We start from the raw sequence: 27699 nt of genomic DNA, 5'->3' as shown, positions 1-27699 counted from the left end.
CCAATTTTTATAAAATAAGTCTACAATAACCTACTAAGTAAATCTGCTTACTAACAAAGATTAGGAAGAATGGCTGGTGAATCTTGACCAGTGGCTACGTGATTATTAAGTCACATCATCCTTATAGTCCAGGTCATCTGTAGGATCTCATCAACAAAAAAGGCTGTGCAAAAAGCCAGAGTATGTATGGCCTCTTCAGAGCAGTTGCTAAAGGCAAGAGTTGAACTGCAGCAAAAGGGTCTCAGACTTCACTGTGATCACTGAGTTTGCTCAAATTCTAAAATAGAAGAGGAAGAAATAAGCACATGTTCCACTCTTAAATTGGTACCATAATCAAAGAACAGTAGCAACTGATGCAAGCTGTCCAGCCAAGTTAAGCAGACAGACATTCTGTGAGGCATGAGAGTATGGTGGTTGAAAGCTCCAAGTCCAAGGTCAGACAGACTGCTGACTCTGAGACCAGCTCTCCCACTTACAAATGGTATAACTTCCCTGGGCCTCAGTTTCCTCATTTCTAAAAAGAGGTTAAATAATAGTATCTACCTCATAAGGTTGTGGCAAGTCTAATGAATTAATATAGGTAAAGCTCTTAGAATATTTCTGCAATATAAGGAACATCCAATAAATGTTAGATATATCATAATAATAGTAATAGTAATAATTGTGTTGTTATTATTATTATTTTGTAAATACATACTGTTCTGATTGAATGTGATAGGGATGACTCTGGAAAGAACCAAATGCTGTTCTAGGGATGAGGAAAAGCAAAATGATTCAAAGTCAAAGAAAAATTGCAGGAAATCAAAGCTCTAGGAACAGCTCAAAGACTAACTATAAAGCCCAGTATTTGGAGGATAACTGTGATGCTTCATATCATGGGAGTGCTGGGCTCTGCAAATAATATTTCCAAAGATGGCAATATGAACTTAGAGGCAAGGGTATCAGAGCAGAAAAAAAAGCTATGTAAGGCTAATATAAAGTTTTAGCATTTGACAGAGGTGGATTCAAATTCCCAGGATAGTAGATCCTGGAAGAAGCATTTATTTTACAAGCAAGCAGTTTGTACTTAATAGGTGATCCCCAAATCCTCTAAGCCATGATATTGGTAGAAGACCCAATTATTAAACAATGTTCATAACTAATCCAAGTAAGGAATGGAAAAATTCCTTTATTGTAGCAGAGGACTCTGAGAGGAGTAATAGGCTAATACAAGAAAAAAAAAAAAAAAAGCAAAGCTCTTGATTCTACATTCTAATTTTTCGTATAACTCCCGCATGCCAACTTGCATGGCTCACCTTACTTGAATAGATGTTACTTAGTGCAGCAGATACTGAGTCAAAAGAAACTGGTTTCTCTGAGTCTGGGTTTCCACAGTACTTCATTGCTTTTATCAAGGAAGCTACAAGAAAACACAAGTAACATAAGGCTAGCTGGAGCAGCAGAAGGATCATGTTCAATGTTAGCCGAGAACCCTCCCTTACCTGTGCAATGTGCTAATGATACATCCACACTCCTGCTCTTACAGTCATTGTAAACCTGGAGGGATGAAAATAGTATACCCATAATTAATTCAGGAGAGCAGGCAGGAAAGAAAAAGACGGGCTTAAGAAAAAAGGAGAATTACTATTTAAAAACAAAACACAACAAAAAGCCAATGTTTATGATATCAGACCAGCAGAGGGAGGTATTGCTACACAGTCAGGCACACCCCGGCAAACTTCTAAAAGACTGCCTTCACCAATTAAGATTAATGCCGCAGGGTATTTACCTTTCTTGCAACTAGATTTGGCTACTTCCATGCTCATTTAATAAATGAAACTTCATTTAATAAAAATTAAAACACCGCATTTCCTTCCCTGTAAGAATGATAGAAAGTTGTTCTCAACCTTCTTTGACTGGAAGTCAAGGCCCCATTGATAAAAGTGATGAAAACTGTTGACCTACTGCTTAGTTTAATATTTTACAACAAGTTGTGATTGTTCAGGGACTCTCAAGTCCCATCCCTGGATGGTAAGCTGAGAACTAAAATAATTGAAGCCAAGTTTGATTGCCCAACTTCCATTTTAAAAGTCCATCAAGATGAGGGGTCCTTAACTAACAGGCTTGGCATATTTTAGAGTCTTGCCTCATTCATGTCCTAGAAAACACCATGGAGGAACAACTTATTGAAGGCCCAGATTTTGAATTCACCCAGACCAAAGTCAATCCACGAAACTTAGCGAAAATAAATTGAGAAGTTTTAGCAACAGGATGGATTTGGTTATGTAATAGAGAAGTATCTTACATATAAAATATAGAGAGCATTTCCAACGCATTCTAAGAGTATGCATGATACTTTCAAAATTTTTCCCTTCTATTGTTCCTGAAGTAAGCGTTATATGTTAGAAGAATTGCAGAGTAATAGGAGATGTGTCACTCTGAGCAGGAATAAATAAGCAAACAAATGAACAATACATGGACTGAAACTTGGCCAAAATAAATGACTCCTGTTTTTATAAAGTTAAAAGGATTAATTCAAGGTAACTTGTGAGTGTTTGATTTTTTCTCAAGCTCAGGAAGCACAAACACATTGCTACAGGTGGTTTATTGACGTTGATAAACATAATCTCCAGTTCACTGACCTTCCCAGTGTCCCTAAGTGGAAGAATAAATAGAAGTCATTCCATTTCCTTCAACCTATAACTCACATGGGAAGTTCCTAGCACTACAGTGACTAAGGAAATAATCCAGGAATGTTAGGAAGCAGAAGACATGCATGGCTCAAGAGACTCTGTGGTTCTTTACTCTAGACCCTCTTCTAGCGGCTGAAACTAAAAAATAATATTAGTCACAATGATACTATTTGCATTTTAAGAAATGACTTTTGCAAAATGAAAAATTTTTATTAAAAGCTAGAATTATTGAGTACTTATTGACTTCTAGAGATTTTGTTGTGTTCTTTCTTTGCAATACATCATTGCAAAGCTTCACAACTTGATGAAGTGGGTATGTCTACTTTCAGCTTACAGAAAAGTAAATACTTAAGCCCAGGTCATGGAACTCTTTATATGGCTAATATTCAGAGCCAGGATTTATCTATCTTTAAAGTCAATGTTCTTAATATACACCATAATTTACTGTAACCATGATGAAATAAACCAAATAGTAATAAGGAAATTAAAAAGGCAAATTGACACAAAACTGCTGGTGTCCTATATACAGATAAGAAACACCAGGCCAAGAGTAAATGTTATTTTTCACTAATCTAAAAATGAAATGCATCGGTTGATTTATCTCATAATTCCATTGTGTAGTATTTTAAAACTGTGAAGATGAATGGAAAAAAACAAAAACAAAAAACAAAAAACCTCTTTCTCAGCATGCCCAGTACCCGAATTATTTGGATTCCTCTGAATTTTCAACTTTAGATCCTAAACTTAGTGGGAATAGGTAACCATTTCCTCCTATTTACTAACTCTAATCCTGATTTGCAATATCTAGAGAGAGGCACTAATGAACATTTGAGCATATTCAAAATAAATTTAAAATATAATTAAACAAAAACTGTACATCCTGGTCTTTCCCAGTAAAGGGACAATCCTAATCTAGTGTTTCTCAGAATATGATCTTGGACCACTTGCCTCAGAATCACCTGTGGTTGTTTAAATAAAGATTCCTGGACCAAAACTAGGACCCAGAAGACTGTGCTGTTGATGAGCACCCCAGGTGAGCCTTCTGCACATCCACTGAAGAGCACTCTTCTAGACCCTGGTGACGCAGAGGAAAGAGAAAGGCTGAACACAGGGAGCCCTCCAGTCAAAAACTATCTGTCTACAGTCCAGATTTGGATGCAAGAAAACATGACATATTCAGGTTGAACTATGCCAAACTGCAAAGTTTTTATAGTGAACAACAAGAAAATGAAAGCATATTATATGGGGGGAAAAGAAAGGTGACATACCAAAAATAGCCACTGGATTTAAGTCTAGGATATTTAACACTCAACCGTTTTTGCATGATTTGCTTTCTAAATATCTGCTCATACTGAAACAAAATCATCCCCTCATTTTTACGGGTGAATAAACTGCGATCCAGGAAGGTTAATGATTTCCCCCCACACCTCATAGCTAGTGGGACGATACTGGAACCACACCCTGACTGTCTCACACCAAGCAGCTTCTCCTCCCCAAATTCTCACCCTTATCTTCATAGGAAAGGATACTGAAATTGACTTTTGCACTATGTTTCTTGTTTTTGTTTTTGATTTTTTGACCTCTGACTATCTTGAATTTGGAAGTTTGGACATTTCAAATTTATATTTATAAATGAATAGAGGCACAACTACACAACACCACAGAAAACAACCAATACCCATAATGTAAAACCGTCTAGAAACTACTGATCTTAAATCTTTAAAACCCCAGTTCCAATTTCTGCATCTTGCCCTGATGAGTAACTAACACAAGACTATCCCATCCTCCATAAATAAGTAGACAACCGAACAAAAATATACGAACTGTTTTTAGACAGTGGGAACAGGGAGCACAGGACTGAGTTCCCTGAGAGAAAGAAGACAGATGAGACAAGCTCTCTAAGAGCTCAGCTTTCTGCACAAAGCTGCTTCTGGGCCAGAGAGTGATGGATGCCTGAGTAAAATGCAAGAGTTTCACTGAGCTGAGCAGACGGAAGTAGAGTTCAGGAAGGATTAGGTGGGCGAAATCTGTGGGAGAGAGAAATGGAAATGAGGGAGATAAGCAGAGAAAGAGCTCCAGAAATTTTCACAGGATTTTGATTAAGTTTTTGGCAGAATACAAAGCTACCCATGGGAGAGACTATGAAGCAAGTGTAGAGAACCCCTCAGGAGCAGATACCCAGAAACAGGTAAGCTGAGTTCCATGCAGCAGAAGCTGATGGAGGACTGAGGACAGTTGAGGAACAGATGTTGCTCCATCCTCAAGACCCTTCCCCAACAAATTTAAGACACTGAGGGAGAGAACAAATGGAAAAAGGAGGTAAGTTCCCTGTTGACATAGTATTTACTAAAAAAAAAAAAAAAAAAAAAAATAGGGATGCCTGGGTGGCTCAGTAGGTTAAACGTCTGCCTTCGGCTCAGGTCATGATCCCAAGGTCCTGGGATCGAGTCCTGCATCAGGCTCCCTACAGGGAGCCTGCTTCTCCCTCTGCCCGTCACTCCCCCTGCTTGTGTGTGCCCTCTCTCTCTTTCTGACAAATAAATAAATAAAATCTTTTAAAAAATAAGTGGAGGAAAAAAATTCCAGAAGTGTCTGAGTTTTCCTTGAATTGGAAAAATTAGGCATTCTTCTTTCTGTAGAAATGTCCTGTGAGCCATGTTCATTTGAAGGAAATAAGAAGTTTTATATTTTGCACACCAGGACCAAGGAGACACCATGAAGATCATGGGGTAGAGAAGTAAGCACCATCATCCAATAGAATGGAGAAAAGCCCCTGCACTGGGGACTGTTTGAGAGATCAGATATGGTATCTGGTGAAACTACATCCATCCATGAGGGTGAGAGAAAACATCCTGCCATCACCAGGGCCACTTTTTCACGGAGGGGACTTTTCTTTCTAGAAGCCTATAAGCTGACTGCCCAGCAGGCACTACATGCCCACTACATCCCAAGCCTGTGTTCTGTTCTCTCTGATGACCCCATGTGACTACCCCCACCCTTGGACCCCACACATACGCGCACCAGAAGCTTGATGGGATCTCCTGAAGACAACTCTATGGCAGTGCGAGGTGTCAAGTTCTATGTCCTTAGGGGAGAATGGGTAAAATGAATGTTGAAACAAGTGGAGTCAAGACCCCAGGGCTGAGAGAGTAGCTGGTGAAAACCCCTGTTACTACAGAAAAGGGAAAGAATCAGTCCAAACACAAGCTGTGTAAATACCTCAACAAGCATGGAGACTCCAGAATAGTCAAAAAAAGTCACTCCACTGCAATCCAGGATTAAAAAGCTCTTCTCATTTGGGCATGGCTGTGACACTTCCTCTGTAGGAGAAACAGAGACTCGAGTTAAGGAGAATTCTTAGAGGTTTCTGCTGCTGACTGTTGAATGTGGAAAGGTAACAGTGGTTTAACAAGACTGATTCCAAGCACTTTCCAGTTTTTCTATTTTTCACTTAATTACGGATTACTTCTGAACTCTTTAACTTTTAATTATTTGAACGTGATTTCAGGTAATTATTATGTAACTCAGAGAGGAAGATGGGATGCGTTAATTACCTCTCATTTCACAGAGAGACAAACTGAAACTCAGCATTTTCACTAACCTCTTTTTTTAAATTTTATTTTATTATGTTAAATAAAAAATTTTTTAAATATGAATTTTTCTGAGATCTTTAAGACTCATTCTTTATTTACTAGAAAACATAATTGTCATTGGTACTATCTACAAAAGAGGCTTGGAAAAAAAGTAACTATAATTTGAAAAAAATATTAGCAATTGTTTTATTTAGAAATGTTGAAAAAATGTCAATGCATTGCTTTTCCTGAAAGAAGCCACATAAATTATTATCTATAACTATTACTATATGGCATGAGTTCTATCATTCCCATTCCTCAGCCAGACAGACATGGCTAATCAATCATGGTACTTTTTCCATTGAGGTCAAAGATCTTAGAATTTTTATCAACTCACTGCTTCAGGAAGCCACTAGTAGTTCACAAGAAACGTATCTGTCAATCTGAACTCAATGCTACCGTGAAAAAACAATCTATTTAGATATTATTTAGAGGGATTGGTCACTGGATCTAAATGACCAGAAAATGGTGATAAAAGGTACAAAAAATTCTTTAAGAAACAAGTTTTTCTTCTTCCCTAACTTATCACACTTATTTCACTTGTAAATTGCACTTGTCATTCTCTATATTTTCTTACAGTTATTTCATAATTTAAGTGGTGATAGGCTGTTAACTATAAAAATGTTTGGGTTTTATCAACCGCAGTACAAAAATTTCCCTTCTATTGTCTACGGTGCTTGCTTTGTCTTTCATTTTTACATCCAGTTTCCTCTTTCCTGTTCATTTAATCAAAATAGAGCATATTTTCAGGTCATTCAAAATGAAACAAAATAAAATAAAACAAATGAATTGTGCCATGTAGTTGTAGATAATAATTTAAGTAAGCTATTTTAAGAGAAGCAATTCATGATGCCTTTTCCAAATAAAAAAAGACATCTTTAGTGGTAAAGTTACCAATTCACTCAAATGAAAATTTAAATAGAATGGACACTTCTGAAATGTTTCCACAAATAAGTGAAGTTTTCTTTTACACAGTACCCTCTCAGTTCTGCCATTGTACTGATTTTATGGCTATAACCTTGTGTTCTAAGCTTCTAAGTAAATCAACCAGTGCAATAAAAATCACATCATCGTAGAAAAGAGTAAAGTGAATTCACAGCTGATATCCTGCCTTAAGCAAAATGAGGTAAGCTTGGAGCATGTGCAAAGGAGACAACTAATCTATACCCATGTGGGATGTGGTAAACGATGGGCTTTATCTACAAAAAACAACATTTCAGAAAGAAATTAACCATCAGGTGTGGGTGGGCAATTAACTCCAGACTGTGGAAGCCAGTTCTTTCCTGTAGAATATTCATTAACTCCTTTAATTAAAAAGTATTCATAGTTGCATAATTTAAGAGTGCTTTTCATATACTTCAAAAGGTTCTTGACAGTCTGTGAGTCACTCATAATTTTTTGAGAAGGGATTTTCTGTTGATACCAATTAACTATTGAGAAGCAGATTTGCACCTCTAATTTCTCAAGAAAACAAGGAGCTATGAAATATTTAGAACAAACCATAACATTCTCTTTGGAAAACATGTGCACATATTACCAAGCATCTCATGTGTTCATTCATTCAAGCAGTCAGTCAGTATAGACATATTCGGGGCTCTGGGTGCTGTGTTAAGTAAGGCCAGTAGAATGGTAAACAAGAGAGATGAAGTTCTCTGCCCTCCATAGACTCTCAACCAAGCCAGGAAACCAGCTGATTGAACTAGTAGTTTGAAATATTCTGAAGGCTGGAAAAATTATGCACAAAGTGCTAAGGAGATATAGGAGTGACCTGGTGTGGGGGACAGAATAATGGCCACCAAAGATGGACATCTTTGTCCATAATGGACATCTTAATCCCCAGACCTGTAAGTAGGTCTGTAAATGTCAAAAAAGAATTCTGTGGACTTGATTAAGTTAAGAACTTAAGATAGGGATGTTATCCTAGATTATCTGGCGGGGGTGGGGGTTCTGATGTAATCACAAGGGTCCTTATGAGAGGAAGGTGGGAGGGTGGGAATCAGAGAAGATGTGGTGGTAGAAGAAGTCAAAGAGAAATCTGATGATGCCACCATGCTGCTGGTTTGAAGAAGGAGGAAGAGGCCGAGAGTCACAGAATGCAGATGGCTTCTAAAAGTTGGGAAGAGCAAGGAGATAAATGGATTTTCGTCTAGAGCCTCCAGGAAGAATATAACCCTGCCAAAACTTTGATTTTCTCCTGTAGGATTCATTTCAGCCTCTGTCCTCTGAAACTGTAAGATAATATATGTGTGTTGCTTTAAGCCACTAAGTCTGTGGTAATTTGTTACAGTAGCAATGGGAAACCAATATACCTGGGTTGCTGGTGTGAGGAGTGAGGATTGGTGGTGAGGGCAGGGAACTTGTTTTAGACAAGTTTTAGGATCCGTGATAGCAGAGATCATGCCTGCTTTCTTCAGCTTTGAACATGCAGTACCTGTCATGGTGCCCAGGACTAAGTAGATGTTCAGTAAATACAAGAAACATTTGCTGAGGGAACAGGTCATGAAACAATAAATGCAGGAATGAAGAGAAAAACAGAATACATGAGCGGACGTCTGGAGGATGAGTAGAAGTTTAGCAGGTGAGAAGGAGTGGAGTTCAGCTGGCAAACCAGAACCCTAAGAGACATGTGTGCAGGAGGGCCTCTTGGGAATGGCATAACGGGACTACAATGTTTTGGGGACACGACCTCCCCAAATGGAATGATAATGGAAGATTTCATATTTGAGCAATTTTTGTTTTCATTCAGATAAATATGATGACTGCCATCTTATCATTTATATAGTTTGTTTCATAGATTTTGATTATTCAATCATGCTCAACTACAAATCTTCCCCTTCTGTGAAAATTATTGGGGGGGGTGGATTTTTTCATTCTCTTATCTGTTTCCCAATCCCTTGCTCAGCTATGTCTCCCTTTGATTTAGTTACTTCCAGATCTATTCCGTGTTCTCCCCAAACCCGCTGGACGTCTCTTGGATGACCTCTCAGCATCTTATGTACACCACCCTCCGAAGTCAACTTATCTTCCCTTTCCACTCCCCCCAGGTCTCATCATCCCAGTGTGAGAGGTTCAGAGCTTCAGAATCATTGTTTTTCCCTCTCCCCTCCTCCAACACTCAAACAGTGCCGACTGTGTTCCTGACATGCTGAAATCTCTTTCAAGTTCATCCTCTCCCTCCATTTTCATAACCTTGTGACCACAGCAGAGGGAGTAAGGTGCTTGTCTCCCTGCAGACTGCTTCCAGACCAGGCCCTCCTCTCCCAGCTTTGAGCATCCCTTCCTGTATGCCTGCCCTGCCACAACAGGGACCCGAGTTGTGCCTCTATTCCTAACTAACTGTTGTGAATAGTCTTCTTTGTGTAATTTGTTGTACACAGACTCTCATTTCTGCAGATTGCATAAGTAGATGTAGAATTGTTGCTAATAGGGATGTATATCTTTAACTTTATACAATTTTGCCAAACCATTTTCCAAGGTAGTTATAACATTTTACACCCCCACCAGCATCGTAGGAGACTTCTTGTCCTACATTCTCACTAACCTTTGGCATTGTCAGACTTCTAAATCTTTACCAATTACATATGTACATACATATTACTGGAGCAATGTAAATTAAGTCCACTCTCTATATATTTATATTTAATTTGCATTGCTCCAGTAACTACTGTAATAGTCAAGCATATTCTCACACGTTTACTGGCAAATTTGAAAATGCCTGCTCATGTCTTTTACCCATTTCTATTGGGTCATCTGCCTTTTTTTATTCATGGATTTGTAAAGGAGTACAGTCCTTTCTCCACGTTATATGTTCTATCTTCCTCCACTGTGGCTTATCTTCTCATGCTTTACTATGGTGGCTTTCATTAAACAAAAACTCTTAAAAACGATCTAGTAAAGTCTAATGATAATTTTCTTTATGCTTAATGCTTTGCATCTCTTGTGCATTTTCTCCTATATCCTCTTCTAAATTTTTATTTTGTTTACCACGCTTAGGATTTTGATTCAGCTGGTACTGATTTGGTGGTACGGTGTGTGAATTACAATGAATAATTTCCTTCACTGTAGACACATGATTGTCACATCCTCAGGAAGCCTGTCCTTTCCTCTCTCCTCAGCAGTGTCAGTTTTGTCACAAATCAAACACCAATATGTGTGAAATTTTTCTCCCCTTCTGGGCCCCCTACTTTGTCCTGTTGATATGTTCATTTATCTTGGAACCAATACCATACTGCATTGATTATGAGAGCATTATAATATATCTTGACAGTTAAGAAAATACTCTCTCCCCCTTGTTCACATATTTTGAGTGTCTTGTCCTATTCCTGGCCTTTTGAATTGCTATACCAAATTTAGAATAAGCTTGTCAATTGCCATTCAAATGTCCTATTGGAATTTTAATAGGGATTAAATTTATATTTATAAATCAATTCAACATAAATAAAACTGACACCTTTTCAATATTGAGTATTCTAACCAACGGACATTGTAGTTTCCTTCCATTCATTTATAAATACCATTTACTTCAGTGTTGCAAGTATTTTTTTAATTGCAAGTATTTTTAATACCCTGTAATAAAGTTTACACTTCATCCTGTGCAAGTCTATACCTTTTACTTAAACTCGCTTCTAAAAAGGAGCAGGAGGTGAGATAGAAGGAGGAGGAAGAAGGGAAGAAGGAAAAGAGGAAAGGGGAGGACCAGGAGGAATGAGGGAGAGAGAAGTAGAACTGGGGGCGGGGGAGGGCAGAACAGGGAAAGGGGAAGGAGGACAGCAGGGGGAAGGGCAGAATGGCAGGAAGAGGAAAGAAGACTTATTCTCTGGTCCATATTCAGTCAGGACACTTAGATTTTTTTTAAGCTAACTCACCATTGCAGTTGCCATTGGATAGAGAATTCAGCAACGTGTTTTGTTCACACTGAAATGAAAATGAATATAAAGAAGAATAACAAAAATTTCACTTCTGTTCTTGGAAACAGCACATCTTTCTTTTCTCCATAAATAATAAGAAAATTAGGCTCGAAATATTATTTTTCACTAGTCTTTTTTTCTCAGAATGATAAATACAACACATTGAAATAATAAAATGACCATTGGTTCTAAGTAGCTCAGTAAATAACATACATTCCCAAGTCAGACTATCTTGTTCAGAACATTTTCTGCAAGGCTAAGTTTGTTTTGACTTTTGATCAGGAATTAAACATTTGCATCCGTTTTCATGTAGTGTATCCAATCAGAAATTAACCTCATTAACACAACATTCTCTGAGAGAGAGTCATTGACCATACATTTCATATTATATGAAAGTGAACTGTTCACCTGCAGCTCCATGAAAATGCCTGGGAAACAGTCCCGATTTATGGAAATGCTAGAAAATGAAAATAACTCTGCATCCTACAATTAAAGTTCTTTGAAATTGACAATAATTGATGCCTCTAACGAGATCACATGCTATCTACTTCTCAAATGTTAATGATGATCATAGTAATTGATATTTTTGACTACTTGCTATATACCAAGGACTCTACGTTAATTATTTAATTCAGAAAAATCCTATGAATTTACTAATCTCATTTTCCATAAGAGGGAGCTAAAGATTGGAAAGGTTAAATAACTTCACCAAAGTCACAAAGCTAGTAAGAACCTCGGCTAAAACCAAAGCTCATGCTTTTCCATTCAGAACCTCATGCTCCCAAGCACTACATTATACCACTTCTCCAAGACATCACAGCAGTTTCATCTTAAAGGCTGACTAGAGAACATCTATTTTCTCTTCCAGATACCCAATGGTGCAGCTTATATACTTTAATTCCGGCTCTGACAGTTATCAGCTATATTTCCACCAGGTAATTTCACATTTCTAAGTCTCAATCTTCCTTTTTTGTAGCATTCAGGTAATACCACTTACATCGTGGGGCTGGTGATGATTAAGTTAGCCTAATTAAAGGGACTCCTCCTTGAGAGACATTCAGTGAATGTGAGTTTCTTTTCCCTCCTCTTATCTTTAATCTTGTCTGAAATCTGTGCAATAATTTATGTAGATACTCCACCCTCAAGTAGGTGAAGCACAACTCCACACTCTTTACCTGTGGACTGCTACACCCTTATCTTACCATGATAAATTCCAATAGAAGGATATTCCACAAAATACCTGACCAATACTACTCAAAACTGTCAAGGTCAATGAAAAAGAAAAGTCTGGGACACCATCACAGTGAAGCAGACTCTAAGGAGACAGGACAACTAAATATAATGTGACATCCTGGATGGACTCCTGGAACAGAAAAAGGGCACTCAGTAAAACTAAAGAAATCTGAATAAAGCATGAACTTTAGTTAATGATAATGTAGCACTGATTGTAACAAATATGTCACACTAACCAAGATGTTAATAACAGCAAAAACTGTATGGTGCAAGGGTGTATAGGAACTCTCTGTACTAACACTTTTCATTTTTTTTTTTTTGTATGTCTAAAACTGTTCCAAAAACTAAAGTCTATTTAAAAAAATACCTGGTCTGAGCAAAAGAAAATTTTGGATAAACAGCAGATTGAAACTTCCTTTGCAAAGTGAATTCACAAAATGGTGATTATGATATGAGTATCTATATATAACCTATATAATAATGAACATGAATTCAATAAACACTAGCACCCTGAGATCCTCCTAAGTTTCTACATTCAGGAAGATATTTAATGATGACATGTAGGAAATATACTGTCACAGTATAACAAAACAGGAAGTCCTTTATCAGTTTGTGTTTTGAATACAGTGTGATTCTTCTTGCCCTAGGTTGTTTTAAATGCCCGTCCATCATGGCCATCTGCTGAAAATGCAGCTGGGAGAGAAGACCAAGGCCCCAGTAGAGCACCCCAGTTTAAGACAGAACTGTGGACCACTGTGCAGAGTTCAGTGAAAGTAGGTAAAGCTGTGGCAGAAATTAACTGATGCAGACTCCTTATTCTAAAACTGAAATTGGAACAAGCACGGGTCTTAAAACAGAAGTAGATATCCCAGACACAGTGTATGATAAGAATAAGATGAGATGTCCCAAAGAGCATCCATGCTACTCAAGACCATCCATTTAACCATTCTGAATAAAGGTTTATCTCTGATTCCTCAGACAGCAGAGCTTCCAAATTACCGTGTGAATCCTTAGTGTATCCTTTAAAACTCACAGTCTGTAAATACATACAATATTTGCATTATTCTCATTATAGTGAAACATACTCTCAAGAAATCCCTTCTCGCCACCATAGAGTTCTGAGTTAAAGAATCCCTTTGGATGTCATTATGTACCAATAACCTAGATTCAATGAACTCTACTTGACTATTAGACTCAAATTTCTTAAGTCCCAAGTAGGTGAAATCATATATATGGAACCTCCTCCCAGAAGGCTGCATTAATGAAGTTTATTTCTGACTTGATATGCTATAAGATACGCCAATTTTCAATTTCTGAAAACACGTTGGAACAACCTTAGTCTTACAGGAAAATATTCTAAGGAAAATAATATCAACTATCAATAAACAACTGGTTATAAGAATATTCATGTCAGATACTCTACTAGACATGATAAAACCTACAAAGAAGCATATCATTTCAAGAAGCAAATTTACATTTTGGTAAAATAAGACTGCAAGTTTCTTATGAGTTAATTAGATTATTTGGAATTGTGGACAAATTTTCCCACAATATCACTGTGTGTGGTGGTTGTGAGCTTACATCAGCCACAAGAACCTGCCTATCTCATAACAGAGCTAAACACTGCTATAAAGTAAGCATGGCTTTGTAAAAGAAAGAGGCCTTGTATTCAACTTGAACAACTAGGAATGATGTCCATCTTTGGCATGAGTGCAAGTTCTTCTCAACCCAAAATTACAGGTGGGGTTCCTAATAATCTGCTGAAAGTGACATTCTAAAAAGTACAGTGAGAGGAAAACACAGGGCTGGAGATATACAGGCTGGGTCAGTTTTGTAGGCTTGCAACCTGTGTGGTCATACAGAGTCCCATGCTTAGAAGGATCCCCTACGTGGTTTAATGCTCTGCTAATGCCATCTTGAAATTCTCAATAATTGTTAAACAAGGGACCTCACCTTTTCATTTTGCACTGAGCCCAGCAAATAATATATCTGATCCTGTGTTTATGGCCTCTATGGTGTGGATTAGTATGAGGCCCAGAGGTAGAAGCATAAAGCTGCAAGGAACAGGAATGTGTTACTGGACAGCTCCTGAGATGCTAGAAATGGGAGAGTCAATACTTCCTATGTACCTGAGTGGGGATAATACACGCTCTGAATTGTAATCTGAAGTAGTCATGGAAAGCTTCATGGAGACGTTACTACTTGTGCTCAAACTATTAGTCAAGATTTTATAGTATTGAGTAGGCCAGACAGTGTTCTTGCAAGTATCCTTGCATATATTAACTCATTTAATCATCCTGATTATAGACCAGGAAACTGAATCACAAAAGGTTTAATAACTCAGTTAAGTTCCCACAGCTCATCAATGGCAAACCCAGGCAGCTTAGCTCCAAAGTTCATGCTTAAGGGCTTAAGGATTCAAATAATCACAGATAGCTTATTTACATACAATCAACATGATGCACAGTTGATATCTCTGTTAATGAAGATAACCTGTGGAGATAAAGAAGGCTAGTTTTTTATAATAATGTTATAATGATGGCAAGAGTTTATGCTTCTCTGAAGTCATTTATCGTATTCTATCTCTTTTAGATTGGGATCGGACTCTTTTCTCTTCGTAAAAAGGTCCTTTAAGCTAAATGATTTGTCTTATTTATTCTTCTCAGGGTTATAGTATCTAGTACACATGTCCACTAGATATATGCTGAGTGAATGAACGAATGAATGGGAGTGATTACCTAAAAAATAACTACAAGAACCAAATGAAAAGTATAATACAATAGAAGGCTTTGCTGAAGGAGAGGTTTCCAAGCACTCTAATAATGTATTATATTTCATGATTCGTATCTTAGTATCACGATATAAGGTTATTTGTAGTACATTATTGTAATCATGAACTAGCTGATCCTACCTTGCTGATATCATCCAGTAGCTGGTTGCTCACATTTTCTTTTTGGATTATGTTCATTAGATCAGTATGAAACTTCTTTGCATTCAGGAAAACAAGTGGGTTATTTATTGAGATAATTTTCACCTGCTGCAGGGTTTCCTTTTGGAGGAGAATAGGAATAAATTCAGAGTTCTGAATGAAATAAAGGAGGATAACTCTATCCAAAGAGTCTAAATCTTACAAATACAAATGTCACTCAATGATGGAAACAATGTTTTAGCCAAGGTTGTCGTTATTAAAACTTATTTGGAGAACCTAACATACTATCATGCTTCTTAGGAAAATATGTACTTCCTCATTACTAAAAAACATTAATAACTAGGAGACGAGCCTGCATCTTTTCAGAAAATGGCCCTTACTCCTACTGATTTGGGGATGGCAGCATCTTAGGATATCCAGAGAGTACCAGGAAGCCCTCTCCTCCCAAAAGTATGTCTTCCATACAATCTAGAAATCAAAAATTCATTCACTTGACCATCAGCATTTTTTAATGAAAATGTCCTAAAGGGTCAACTCTCAGTCATTTACCTCATAATGACATAGCTTTCTTTTGGCTGGAATTATAACCTTACAAGTGACTGATAGTCCTAATTAGGAGAAAGAAACCAAGAGGTAGCATGGGGAATGTGGTTTCACTCTGGGCAGGCCTAGGTTACACCGGATTGCCAGGATGTAGGTAAGAGATGCAGGAAGGGAGAAGAAAAAGCTTCCAAACAAAAGGAGCCTGCTTTGGCCATTGCCCAGGTCTTCCTGGCACCAATTGGTGGTATGCAACTGAAATCATGCTCTCCATGACCTTTGGGGCAGGGGCTGACCTAGAAATGGAGAAGATAGTAAGTTCTAGGAAATAACTCCTTACCAACTAAATAAAGCAATACTCCTTCAGGCTTTAGTACTTGCATAGAAGAGGAAATCCAGGGAATAGTGAAGCATACAGGCAGAGAAAGGAAGATAAAAGAAAGAAAATATTAGGTATTACTCTCAGCTTCCTCATCTTTTAAAGTAGGTACATATTTTTTTAAAGCGTGGTTATCAACAGGCTATATGACTTCCACTTCCTTTTTTTTAAGATTTCATTTATTTATTTGACAGAGAGAGACACAGTGAGAGAGGGAACACAAGCAGGGGGAGTGGGAGAGGGAGAAGTAGGCTCCCCGCTGAGGAGGGAGCCCGATGCAGCACTCGATGCCAGGACCCTGGGATCATGACCTGAGCCAAAGGCAGACACTTAACGACTGAGCCACCCGGGTGCCCCAACGTAGGTACATTTTTTTTTTAAACTACATAATCTCAAAACATTTCTATGGCTACACAACTTTCTCTAGAAAGTGAGATTTGCTACAAATAAACAATTCCAGAAAACAAAAACCTTACGTTATCAAATTAACTTTTAATCAAGAGTAAACCTCTTACAGAGAAAGACAAATCAAGAAACAGACTCTTAATTATAGAGAAGAAACTGATGGTTATCAGAAGGGAGGAGGGTGGGGGGTGGATTAAATAGGTGATAGGGACTAAGGAGAGCACTTGTGATGAGCACCAGGTGATGTATGGAATTGATGAATCACTATATTGTACACCTGAAACTAATATAACACTGTAGTTAACTCACTGGAATTAAAAACTTTTTTAAAAAGTGTAAATCTCTTACAAACCAAAAATAAAACAATTCTTGGGTCTGTTATATTTAGTTATCACAAAGCCTCCACATCAGGAGCACCTGAGTAGCTCAGTCGTTAAGCATCTGCCTTCAGCTCAGGTCATGAGGATCGAGACCCACACTGGGTTCCCTGCTCAGCGGAGAGCCTGCTTCTCGCCCTACCTCTGGTGCTTCCCCTGCTTGTTCGCTCTCTCTCTCTCTCTCTCTCTCTCTCTCTTTCTGTGTCAAATGAATAAATAATATCTTTAGGGAAAAAAAGCCCCACATCTAAGATCAACCCACCAATCATACCACATGATTGGGCCAATATGTTGTTTTAACTTTTTTAAAAAACAAGTATTTGTCTAGGAACAAAGATTCAAATTGTGTCAGAAAAGAAATTCTCAATGGGGTTGAATTCACCCCAAAACAGGTCTCCCAGGTCGAGGATGTGTGTTTCATGTGAAGAAGGTGGGAGAGCATGAACGGAGGAGGGGAGTGGTGGACCACTGCCTTACTTGAAGTTGGCTAAAAACTCCACCTAACAACTCACATTCAAATCTTGCTCTGAGCTTTCTTTCCCTCTTATTTTTAATACAAAACATTAAATAATTAGTGAAGTGTAAAGTTCTAAGAAAATTAACATTTCCATGTGACATAGTTATTCAGTTATGTAACTACACTGGAACTAGTGTTTAAAAACATGGGTGAATTTTGGCATTTTTATCTCCCTACAAATCCCCTCATTCACTTGCCCATATATTTAGCCTGAAAAGAAGGAATGGATGATAGAATTTATTCTTCTGAATAATCTTTAAGCTGAAAAATGGTCAAACTGGAATTCTGTTTCCAAGCCACAAATGCCAAGGGTAATGTGCATAGCTGTATGTGTAGGTTGGATACACAGAGGCTTCTAGGGGCCCAAGAGCCAGGCTGGGACTTTGTGTGAGCACTAAATTCTCAAGGAAAATTTAAAGAAAGAAAAGAAAGGCATCACTAGTGGAAATCTTGAGCCTGGGACACTCTTAGGGCTCTGACTCTAGTAGCTCTCTATGAAGCAAACTTTTTCTCACTTATTAAAAACACAAGCCATAATGTATATAAATACTGATCACTATGTTGTATACTTGAAGCTAATACAATGGTGTATGCTAATTATTCTTCAATTTAAACACACACACACACGCACACGTGCGCGTGCATGTGCATGTGTAAACATGTGCACCATTTCCCTGCGTGTCACAGAAGGACTCCTGGTGCTACTTCCTACTTCCAATCTACTCAGAAATACCCTGACAATTGGTCCTTCTGGTGGGAGGCCAGTTCTCTTTGTTCTGAAGGCAATCATGAGGTACTGAAACAAGTAAATATGATAGAGGAAAAAAAAAACAGTTAGCCAAACATTTACAAAGCAGGTTCAAAGTGAGGGCAATTTTTTTAAATTGGCAAAATATTTAAGTCAACATTTTTTCGCCTCACTTTAAACTTGTTTTGGTCATCCTTCAGAATAAGAAACTAGAACTCAAACACAATTGGCCTGCCCAAGCATGAACAGGGCAAGACAATTTCCATAAGCTGTTTCCTTAAAAAAGATGTCCACTGCACAAGAAACCAATCCTATTGGCATTCCATAACTATTGGACTTAATTAACTTCTGCTAATAATACAATCTAATTGTGTTAAATAAATAAAAGCAATACCATGATCCAACCTTGCTTTATTCCCTTCTCTATTTCCTATCTTCTTCCATCATTTAATTCAGAATAGACTATTGGTCTAGTTTGACTATTTTATGCAACTTAGCGAATGGAAAAGAGGTTTCCAAATGCCTGAACTAATCTGAACCATGATTCCACTGTGAGCTGTAGTTCTATGAACTGTGCTATCATCTTAGCTGAATGCTAATACAAGATTTTTGTTGTTGTTCTGTTGATGTGTTGCATGTCAACTGCCACATGTATGGTGGTCACATATACCACTGAAATAAAAAAATTATAAAAAAAACATATACCACTGAAAGTTCATGTCCATTAAAAATAAAATTATAATGAATTTAAAATCATACTTTACTTATGATACCTTAAAACTATCTGAACTACAAAAATTGTTAATAATTACACAAAGGAAAAGAAAACTAAACTTACGCCATCCGTTTCTGTCTTCACTTTCAATTCCATTTCTTTCATGTTTTTTATACTCAGAGTCTTTGCCCTAGAATTCAGTCAGATAAAAAATAAAATGGCATTTCCTAATCACTACATTAACAATGAAAATGTAATAAGGATGTCATTTTATCTTAACAATTAGAACTTATCTGTAATGGTTAAAATCCTACATCCCATTTGTTCACAAAACATTGGTAAATCTGTATTTCTCTGGGATCCTTGGGAATAGAAAGTAACACTGGAGACATCTAAGTAGAGATTAATAAATACAATTTACCTAATCTGGGTTCCCAGAGCCCCATATGTCCAAGCCACAAGAGGTAGATTGACCAAAAGAGTTATGAGAGTGTATAGTGTTTGGGAAAATCTTGTTTTAGGGGAAAAAGAAGTAAAGAGGGTATCAATGGCAAGATAGGACCAGATACTGATGAATCTACACAGATAGATTTCTACAGAAATCTCTATATAGACTCTATAGAAGTAAAACTTAAAATTTTTTGAAGTATATTATTTCACAAAGAATTTCAAGGGAAGAATGAGAAATGAGTAGAAGCATTATCAGATGATGAACACTCAGAAAGTAGAAAAATAACTGGTCAAAATAGGGGAATGGTTTACAGATGTTCAGTAGAAATCTTCAATTAATTATCTAGAGTTCTTCAATAAATTATCTAGAAGAAATTTTTATATATATACATATATATAAATCTATCTTCTAAAAAATTAAATTTACTGAAGTTATTTAAATTTCTAAATGATTAGATTCTATGTAGCCATTGGATAATATATCCCCTTCACTGATTTAAAAAAAAAAACAACTCCGTGACACAGTGTATGGCTATGGGTTAATTTATTTACTTTGATAGATTTTATATATTCTACTTTATAGTGTGGACAAGATATTTTTCTTCATTAAGACCAATATTATTATATTGTTTTATATATATGTATATAGTTATATATCGTATGTAGATAAACGTTTTCTTTTCATCTCTAATTCTCTGATACCAACTAAAACATGAGTGTTGCACTAAATATTCCACAGAAATAAAAGTAACTGGTGATTCCATTTACTTTGCTGTTGTGTCAAAATAGACAGCATTTAAGTAAGATCTTACCTCGGGAAGCGACCGATTACGATAGCTAAGGTACAGACCACACCGAACAGCAACCCCACGTTGGCAGCAAAGCATATCGTAAATATATATGTACTGACCCAGATGCCCTGAAAGAGAAAGAGGAAATAGAAGATGCGAGCCCTTTGGTAATTCTCATCTTTCTCATGATCGCCAAATTCCTCACAACCATATTCACATTCCTGTGACCAAATCTCTCAGCAAGAATAGATTATTTTTAAAGTGGTGAACAGAAGCCCGGGAACAGAGAAACAAATCCTGGTCCCATTGGACTCCCAGCAGCAAAGGTGGGGAAAAGGCACCTTCTTTCATTTCTAGAAATTGCCAGCCCTTAGTTCAATCTCCAACAACATTTCCTTTCAGATCTATAAATAGTTAATGGTTAAAATGACTGAATCTAACACTACCAATGCCACTTTTAGATCAGCCACTATAGAGATTGTTATAATTTTATTTGCAAGGGGCGACTTCTTATGAAATTGTGAAAGCTGAACAATCTGGGCCAACTTAGGTCTTGGGAATATTTCAAAAGATGGCAAGAAAATTATTTTTCTCCTTTAGCTGGGATTCCAACATTATTACAATTTTGTCCACCCACCTGAAATGACAATCTATCACAAAATATTGTATTATAGTTGACATTTCTAAGTTTATTGTTGGCAAAAAAAAATCTTTAAAAACAAAATAATTTGTGAAATACAGAAGGTGATATTTTCTAAACACAGTATCCTGCATTTATCAAATAGCAGACCAACAAAATGTTCAAGCTCTCTCTTTTCTCCAAATTATTTGCATCACTTTACCTATGCATACAATTCTCAGTTGATTTCTTTCTGTCCAGATGGCTATATTAGAACTTTTAAAACATCTTCAACAAACTAATTCAATTTCAGATGCAAATGAAAAAGTTAGAAACTTCCTTATAATCTGAAGATAGCACAGATTTTTGTGGGGTGGGGTGAGAAGTTTGAAGCAAATGTTTCTAAATCGCATTTTTTACTCAAAATGCTTCTCCTTTGTATTATTTATCTAAATGGAGCTTCAGTGGTTCTTCATGATGGGCTATTTTGAAAAGCTAAGCCCTTGGAAGTAAATGGAGGGATTTTTATCTATAAAATTCCTTTTGATATAGAAGAAACAAACATTCTGGAGTAAAAAGAGAAAATATATTTTAAGTGTTCTCATGTTCAGATCTATCACCAAGAAACGTAATGCTAAGTTAGGACTTACTATGACATCATCCTCAGCCTGTCATCTCATAGGTTAGACACTCAGATGTTTTTCCTCTATTCAGGCAAAAAGACAATTATTTGAGTCTTTTATATGTATATGGTGTAATTTTTCCTCCCTAATGTATGACATTATGCTCCATCACATACAAAATAAGGCTGCAAGTTTTTGATCATTACTTCAACTTGCCATGATTGCTTTGTTTCTTACTCATCCCTTAATGCTGACTGAACCCGCCCGGGTGTGGCAGAATAAGACTTCACCAAAAGCTTTATAAGTCCAATTCCTCATGGCCAACCTCCATGATTCAATATAGCATAGGGAATTGAGGATCCTGGTTCCTGCCATTTAAAAAAACCACAGAGCCCAGAGGCCATGATTCATCAGAGCAACCAAAAATTTTGGTACCATCTGGTTCTATTTTTAAAGCATATTTACTCTCCCACAACATCATCTATTGTAAGTTGGGTTCACAGTGCTTAGTTATTTCCTGGGGCTACATTTATAGCTTTGAAAAAAATATCAAATGTAAATTAACAACATAGCCAGTAAACAGTTCCATTGGTTAGAGTAAGTCCCAACACTATTCTGTAACAATTTCTATTAAAGATCCAAATGTTGGTTGTCACAGTTATAAGGAATTTGTTAACTCCCAGGCTCCTATTTTTTTCATTATGTGTCCCCACTTGATCCCTCCTCTATTAGCACTCACAGCCCCTAAACACAAGCTAACCCCAAAGCTGACCTCAAGTAGGAAATACATAAACACATAAACCCCTACACATTTGAGCAGCTAATCAATCACTTCACCTCTTCCTGATCTGTTCTGGTGATTGATATACATTATTATATTTCTAAAGATGTGAACTCTCTTCCCACTGTTCAGTTACTCAAACTCAGCTCTGAGCCCATGGTCTCCATTTTGGATTCCTATTTCCTCATTACCTCAGACAGGGTTTTGATCTACAGCTCAAAGTGAAATCATTATTAAACTATAAACAATTTAAAGAAATAAAAATTTCTAACTTTTCATGTGATGACCGCTTATATGATTTTTTTAAACTTTCAACCTTCAAATTATTTTACATATATACACATCTTTGGTAACTTCACTTCCACGATATTTTAGGTATATTCTATCTATTGAGTAATCTGGACATATTCTGTCTACTGGGTAATATAACCTATATCCAAAAAAGTCTGTGCAATATTCTCACTATAAATGCTATGCCCAGATTGTATCCCAATCATCCATGGCTTCTCACTGTTGAATTCCTTAGCAACTAAGAAAGACCTGTCCACTTCAACCTTAGGAGGCTTTGTCAAGCTAAACCCAACGCCTCATTCAACCATCATTCATCTGTTAGATCCATGTCATCTTTCTCAACCATACTTTTTGCCCACACCATACTATTTACTCCAAATTTTCAACTATCATCTCTATATAGGATACTACCAAGTCTGAGCTATTAAACCATTTTTCAAACTGTCTACCAATATCTTCAAACTCAAATGCAAACTCATTAACTTCACCCCAAAATCTCCCCTTCCTTCAATGTTCTCTTTCAGTTTTAACACTAATATTCTTCAAGACACTACAATCAGAAACCGTGGAATTATATTTACTATTTCTCTTTTTTCATCTACTTGTCCAATCATTTCCTATCAACTATTAATTTAAAAAACATCTCAAACCATACCCCCTTCTCAATTCATTGAGAATGCCCTAGTTCACACTTTACTATGGCTTGCCTAGACTATTCTGACAGCCTCCTATTTAATTACCTGCTTTTGTTATCAGCACTGTAAGCTACTTGCTATATTGCTATAGGATTACCTTTTTAAGTATAGATTTAGATAGGATATTAAAGGCACTTTTACTCTACTACCTTCTATTGAAATCCATCCAAAACAATATAAAAAATGAATATATAGGGAGGAAAACCCAGATTCAATGAAACAAGAACATGGTCGCAATTCCTAACTACAAAATATGGTGTAGATTTGCCAAATACTGTGACATTTGTAAGATATCAAGGAGGACACTGGAAGTCAATACATTTACCCTCAAATTTCAATCAATTACAGATTTCTTCATGAATGTCACAGTTTTTAACAATCTATATAATAATTTTCTGATAAGAGTTCTAAGCTCTGGGGCACCTGGGTGGCTCAGTCGTTAAGCGTCTGCCTTTGGCTCAGGTCATGATCTCAGGGCTCTAGGATCGAGCCCCACAGCAGGCTCCCTGCTCAGCGGGAAGCCTGCTTCTCCCTCTCCCACTCTCCCTGCTTTTGTTCCCTCTCTTGCTGTGTCTCTCTCTGTCAAATAAATAAATAAAATCTTAAAAAAAAAAGAGTTCTAAGTTCTTGGGGGAATGGTGGGCCACCAGAGAAGAAGGAAATGTACCCATATGATACCTATTTTATACCATAGAAAGAAGAGCAGTAAAATGTAATGCCAGTTGTCTCACTTACAACCTAGCTTCCTAAAAAGGAGACTGACAGAGATGAAGCAAATGAAGAACGGAGAGAAGACAGCAAGTGTCAGGTCACAAGAGAGCCTGTGATTGTGAGGTTTTGTTTCAACAAGACAAATCTTCTGATGATATACCTAAATCAGAGCTGTGGGCTACTCCATCTCAGTTCCTACCTCTTGCCCTCCCCACATTATTTTTCAGCAAATAACTAGGTCTACTAAAAATGCATTATAATCATAAAAGAATCAGTAAGGGACTTATTCATAGAAATGGGGAAGGAAACAAAACAACAAAACAGAGACAGGGGATAGGTTTAGACATATAATAGGCAATATAACCCCCCAAATACACACAAACCCTCAAAAATAGATGTGAAGATTCAAAGAAGGAAAACTATATTTTAAAATAGGAAAACTGAAAGAGATTTAAAAAAACAAGCTGGAAGAATATAGAAAAGAATGTGGATGGAAATAAAAACATTATAGAGATAAAAGCCATATTTAAAGCTAAAAAAAAAAAAGAGAGTGAGAAAGAGAGAGAGAGAGAATAACAACTAGAAATCCATAACAGAGATACAGTAAATAGTCCAGAAAAACCACACACATGCTTCCAAAAATAATCATAGAAAATGTATAGATACAAAGAAAGACAAAATAAAGTCAAGAAATACATAATTCATTAAAAGAACATATAGATTTGAAAAAATACTCAGAGATGTATTAGAAGAAAAATTTTGTATGTAATCCTTAATTCTGAGATCAAAAGGATGCATCTCTCTCATAGAAACTTGATGCTGGGTGTTCAACCACAGGAAATATTCTCCTGTTATTACCAAACATCATGGGCAAGAAAGAACTTCACTGAACATTCATGCAGAAAAACTAATTCACATAAAATAACAAAAAAAAATCATGTTGAGCTGTGATTTCTCTGTCTTATCCCTCAATACCTGAAGATAGTGCCAAGTCCCAAAAGTCCTGTGGGAAAACGTTTTAGACTCAGCCAAAAACTTCCTTCTAGTATGGAAAAAAAACAAACCGACGTGTAGATTTTTACCATCAGCACCTCAGGGAATATAAAACACATAAGCATTTCTTGAAAAACAACTTGATGATGACATACAGAAAACAAAGAGATGAATTGAAATAAGTAACTTGGGAATGAGAACCTGTATTTAAAAGGAAAAAAAAAAAAACCCTAAAGGTAACCACTAAATGCATTTAAACAATCTTCTGTGTTCTATAACTGAATGACATCATCTTCCTGCAATGACGTTCCTAACCAGAAACTTAGAAGTAGTTCTAGACTGATGCACTTTATATGATGAATTGGTGGTGAGGACAAATTAATGTAATCTCTCAAATATTTCTCAACTCTATTTCTTCCTCTTGAACTTCTTGGTCTCTGTTGTGTTCCAGGCCTTCCTCACTTATTTGTCTGACCACTAAAGGAGTTTCATCCATCTTCCCCAAATTACTCAAGTGACCCTTCTGATACATAAATCTTATTCCTATTTCTCCTTTTGGTGATGTCTCACTGCCTTCAGAATGAAGTCTAGTCTTCTTTATAGGACATGAGCAACCTTCCCAAGTCCAACTCATTCTTAACTTTTGCAACTCCATTTGTTACTACTCCCACCCTCACATTAGATGTTCTACCCATCATTTCCTGGAAGAAGCTTTCCCTGACATCACTCCCCTTCCAATATGGTAAGGTGCTCCCTCTTATGTAATTAATGAGTTCCTTAGAAATACCTTTATCGTAGGGTTATCAAATAGCTTGTTCAATAAGTCTGCATCCTCTAATTTCTCTATTTCCATGTGCTACCTCACACATAGTACCTTAAAAAAGTCATGATCCTCCAGGAGTCTGACTAATTTTAACCCTTTGGCCTGCCTATCAAATACTGTTCCTTCAAGTCTCAGTTCAAATTTCAGCTCTGCTGTCAGACTCTTTCATATGGACCCAGTCCAAATTAAATGCTCCAGCCTCCATTTTTTTCCCCTAAGCTTGTACTTTTGCTTCCAGGTCATATTGTATCATGCCTTGCATAATAAGTTGATGTGTCTATGTCTGCTTCCTGCACAAATATAAGTGTCTGGAGGGGACAAATAGTTCTTTATTTATCTTTGCATTCCCCATGGCACCCAGTCCTGTACTTTGGTAGGGTAATACTGAGCCTTGGGAGAAGTATTATGAAAATAGGCACCAACACAAATAATCCTGAGCAAAGAATCTGAAGGAGGGGAAATATATAGATAATTGCATTTCAATAAGGTGAATGTCATAATAGAGCTAAACAGAGGGTACTTATGAAATACTTTACCCATACTGGAAAGGGAAAGTATTTTGGATGTTCCCGCATAGATACATTTCTCTAGAATAAGTATGTTAAACATTTCTGTTAGTAGAAGCCACACTTGATCATTGTTCAGTAAAATTTAATCTCTTGCTGGCAACATTCTATTAACATAATGCTCCTCTCAATGTAACCCCTTCAAAACTAAATTCATGAGACTTTATATTTATAAGGAATATGGTCACTGTTAATATGTTCAACCTATATTAATGCAACACATTTCTTAGCAATTAATGATGGTTTTTCATACTTGTTCTATTAGTGTGTACTTCCTTGATGAGCTTCATTTCCAGGATCAATTCATAATGGAAACTGAGAATCCCCAATCCATTCAAGTTAGCTAGCATTTCATTAAAAGTTCTCAAACAACACATCAGTCAAAATTTGACAAAATTCCATTTCTGTTTCTTATAAAGACATTTTATATTTTAATGTCTTTATTAAGAGTTTGAAAAAAATAAATGGTAGCTAGTCTCAAGTGGCAAAACTATTTTCTGCAAATAAAAATATTAAAGTTGATTTTGCAATACATGTTAAAGCCAAAGAAAGAAATTTTAGGTCAAATTTCTACTTACCCAATCGATTTTATCCACATTCCAATATTTTTTTAAGTCCCGAAACTGTATTAGCATTCCCTTCAGTCCCACGACAATAATACTTGCAAGAACACACTACAAACAGGAAATAAGTTGGTGAAGAGGTAAGATAAAGATTTTAATCTGAATTTAAAATGACCAAGGTATTTTTATGTCTTTGTTTTTAAAGTACTTACTAGAGAAAAGCAATCACTATTTAGAAGACTAAAGCAATATTCATTTTGTTTAGAACTAACCTATTATTGTACTTTAGGAATATAATATCAATTCTAGAAAATCACAACCTAAAATTTATGCCATTGTAAAATACAAGGAAGAAAAAAAGAAAAGTAATGAATTATAAGGGTTCATGTTATAAAGCTAAATGTCCTCTTAACTTTAAAATAATTATCCACTGCCATCTGAAGTTTGTTACAAAAAATTAAATATTTATATTATGTATTTCTTTATAATTGCCTTCAACACCAATTATCTGGTTTCACCTGAAGATATGTATAACTCTCCTGAAAAGTGAACTTGATTATTGGAAGAACCTGCTGTGGAAATGACTGATTCTCACTATATGAATGAAGATTTAGAACAAGACAGGATTGAGATGGTCTCTGGCTCTCTGAAGACCAGGATCTTACTTGGGTCACTTTGGTGCCCCAGGCTTATGAAAAGGACACTGCTGTTCTGTGTCACTTTGTATAAAGATATCAAT

At 36.6% G+C, this 27699-nt stretch overlaps 1 protein-coding gene across 1 annotated transcript in view; it reads right to left on the bottom strand.

Moving 5' to 3' along the window:
• Positions 1-241: 241 nt before the first annotated feature.
• SLC26A7 (solute carrier family 26 member 7) overlaps positions 242-27699 on the bottom strand; it is a 106880-nt gene continuing 79422 nt past the window's right edge. Inside the window, exons 11-19 of the mRNA XM_027625318.2 lie at positions 26976-27071; positions 20317-20423; positions 19178-19244; positions 15356-15493; positions 11170-11218; positions 5892-5992; positions 1482-1536; positions 1296-1399; positions 242-277 (exon numbers count right to left, since the gene is read on the bottom strand). Coding sequence (XP_027481119.2) covers positions 242-277; positions 1296-1399; positions 1482-1536; positions 5892-5992; positions 11170-11218; positions 15356-15493; positions 19178-19244; positions 20317-20423; positions 26976-27071 — 753 coding nt within the window. The remainder of the gene's footprint in view (positions 278-1295; positions 1400-1481; positions 1537-5891; positions 5993-11169; positions 11219-15355; positions 15494-19177; positions 19245-20316; positions 20424-26975; positions 27072-27699) is intronic.

Source organism: Zalophus californianus, chromosome 4 (genome assembly GCF_009762305.2).
Source record: "Zalophus californianus isolate mZalCal1 chromosome 4, mZalCal1.pri.v2, whole genome shotgun sequence".
Lineage (NCBI taxonomy): Eukaryota > Metazoa > Chordata > Mammalia > Carnivora > Otariidae > Zalophus > Zalophus californianus.
The sequence above is the reverse complement of the archived record's forward strand: the minus strand, read 5'-3'. Positions and strand labels throughout refer to the sequence as shown.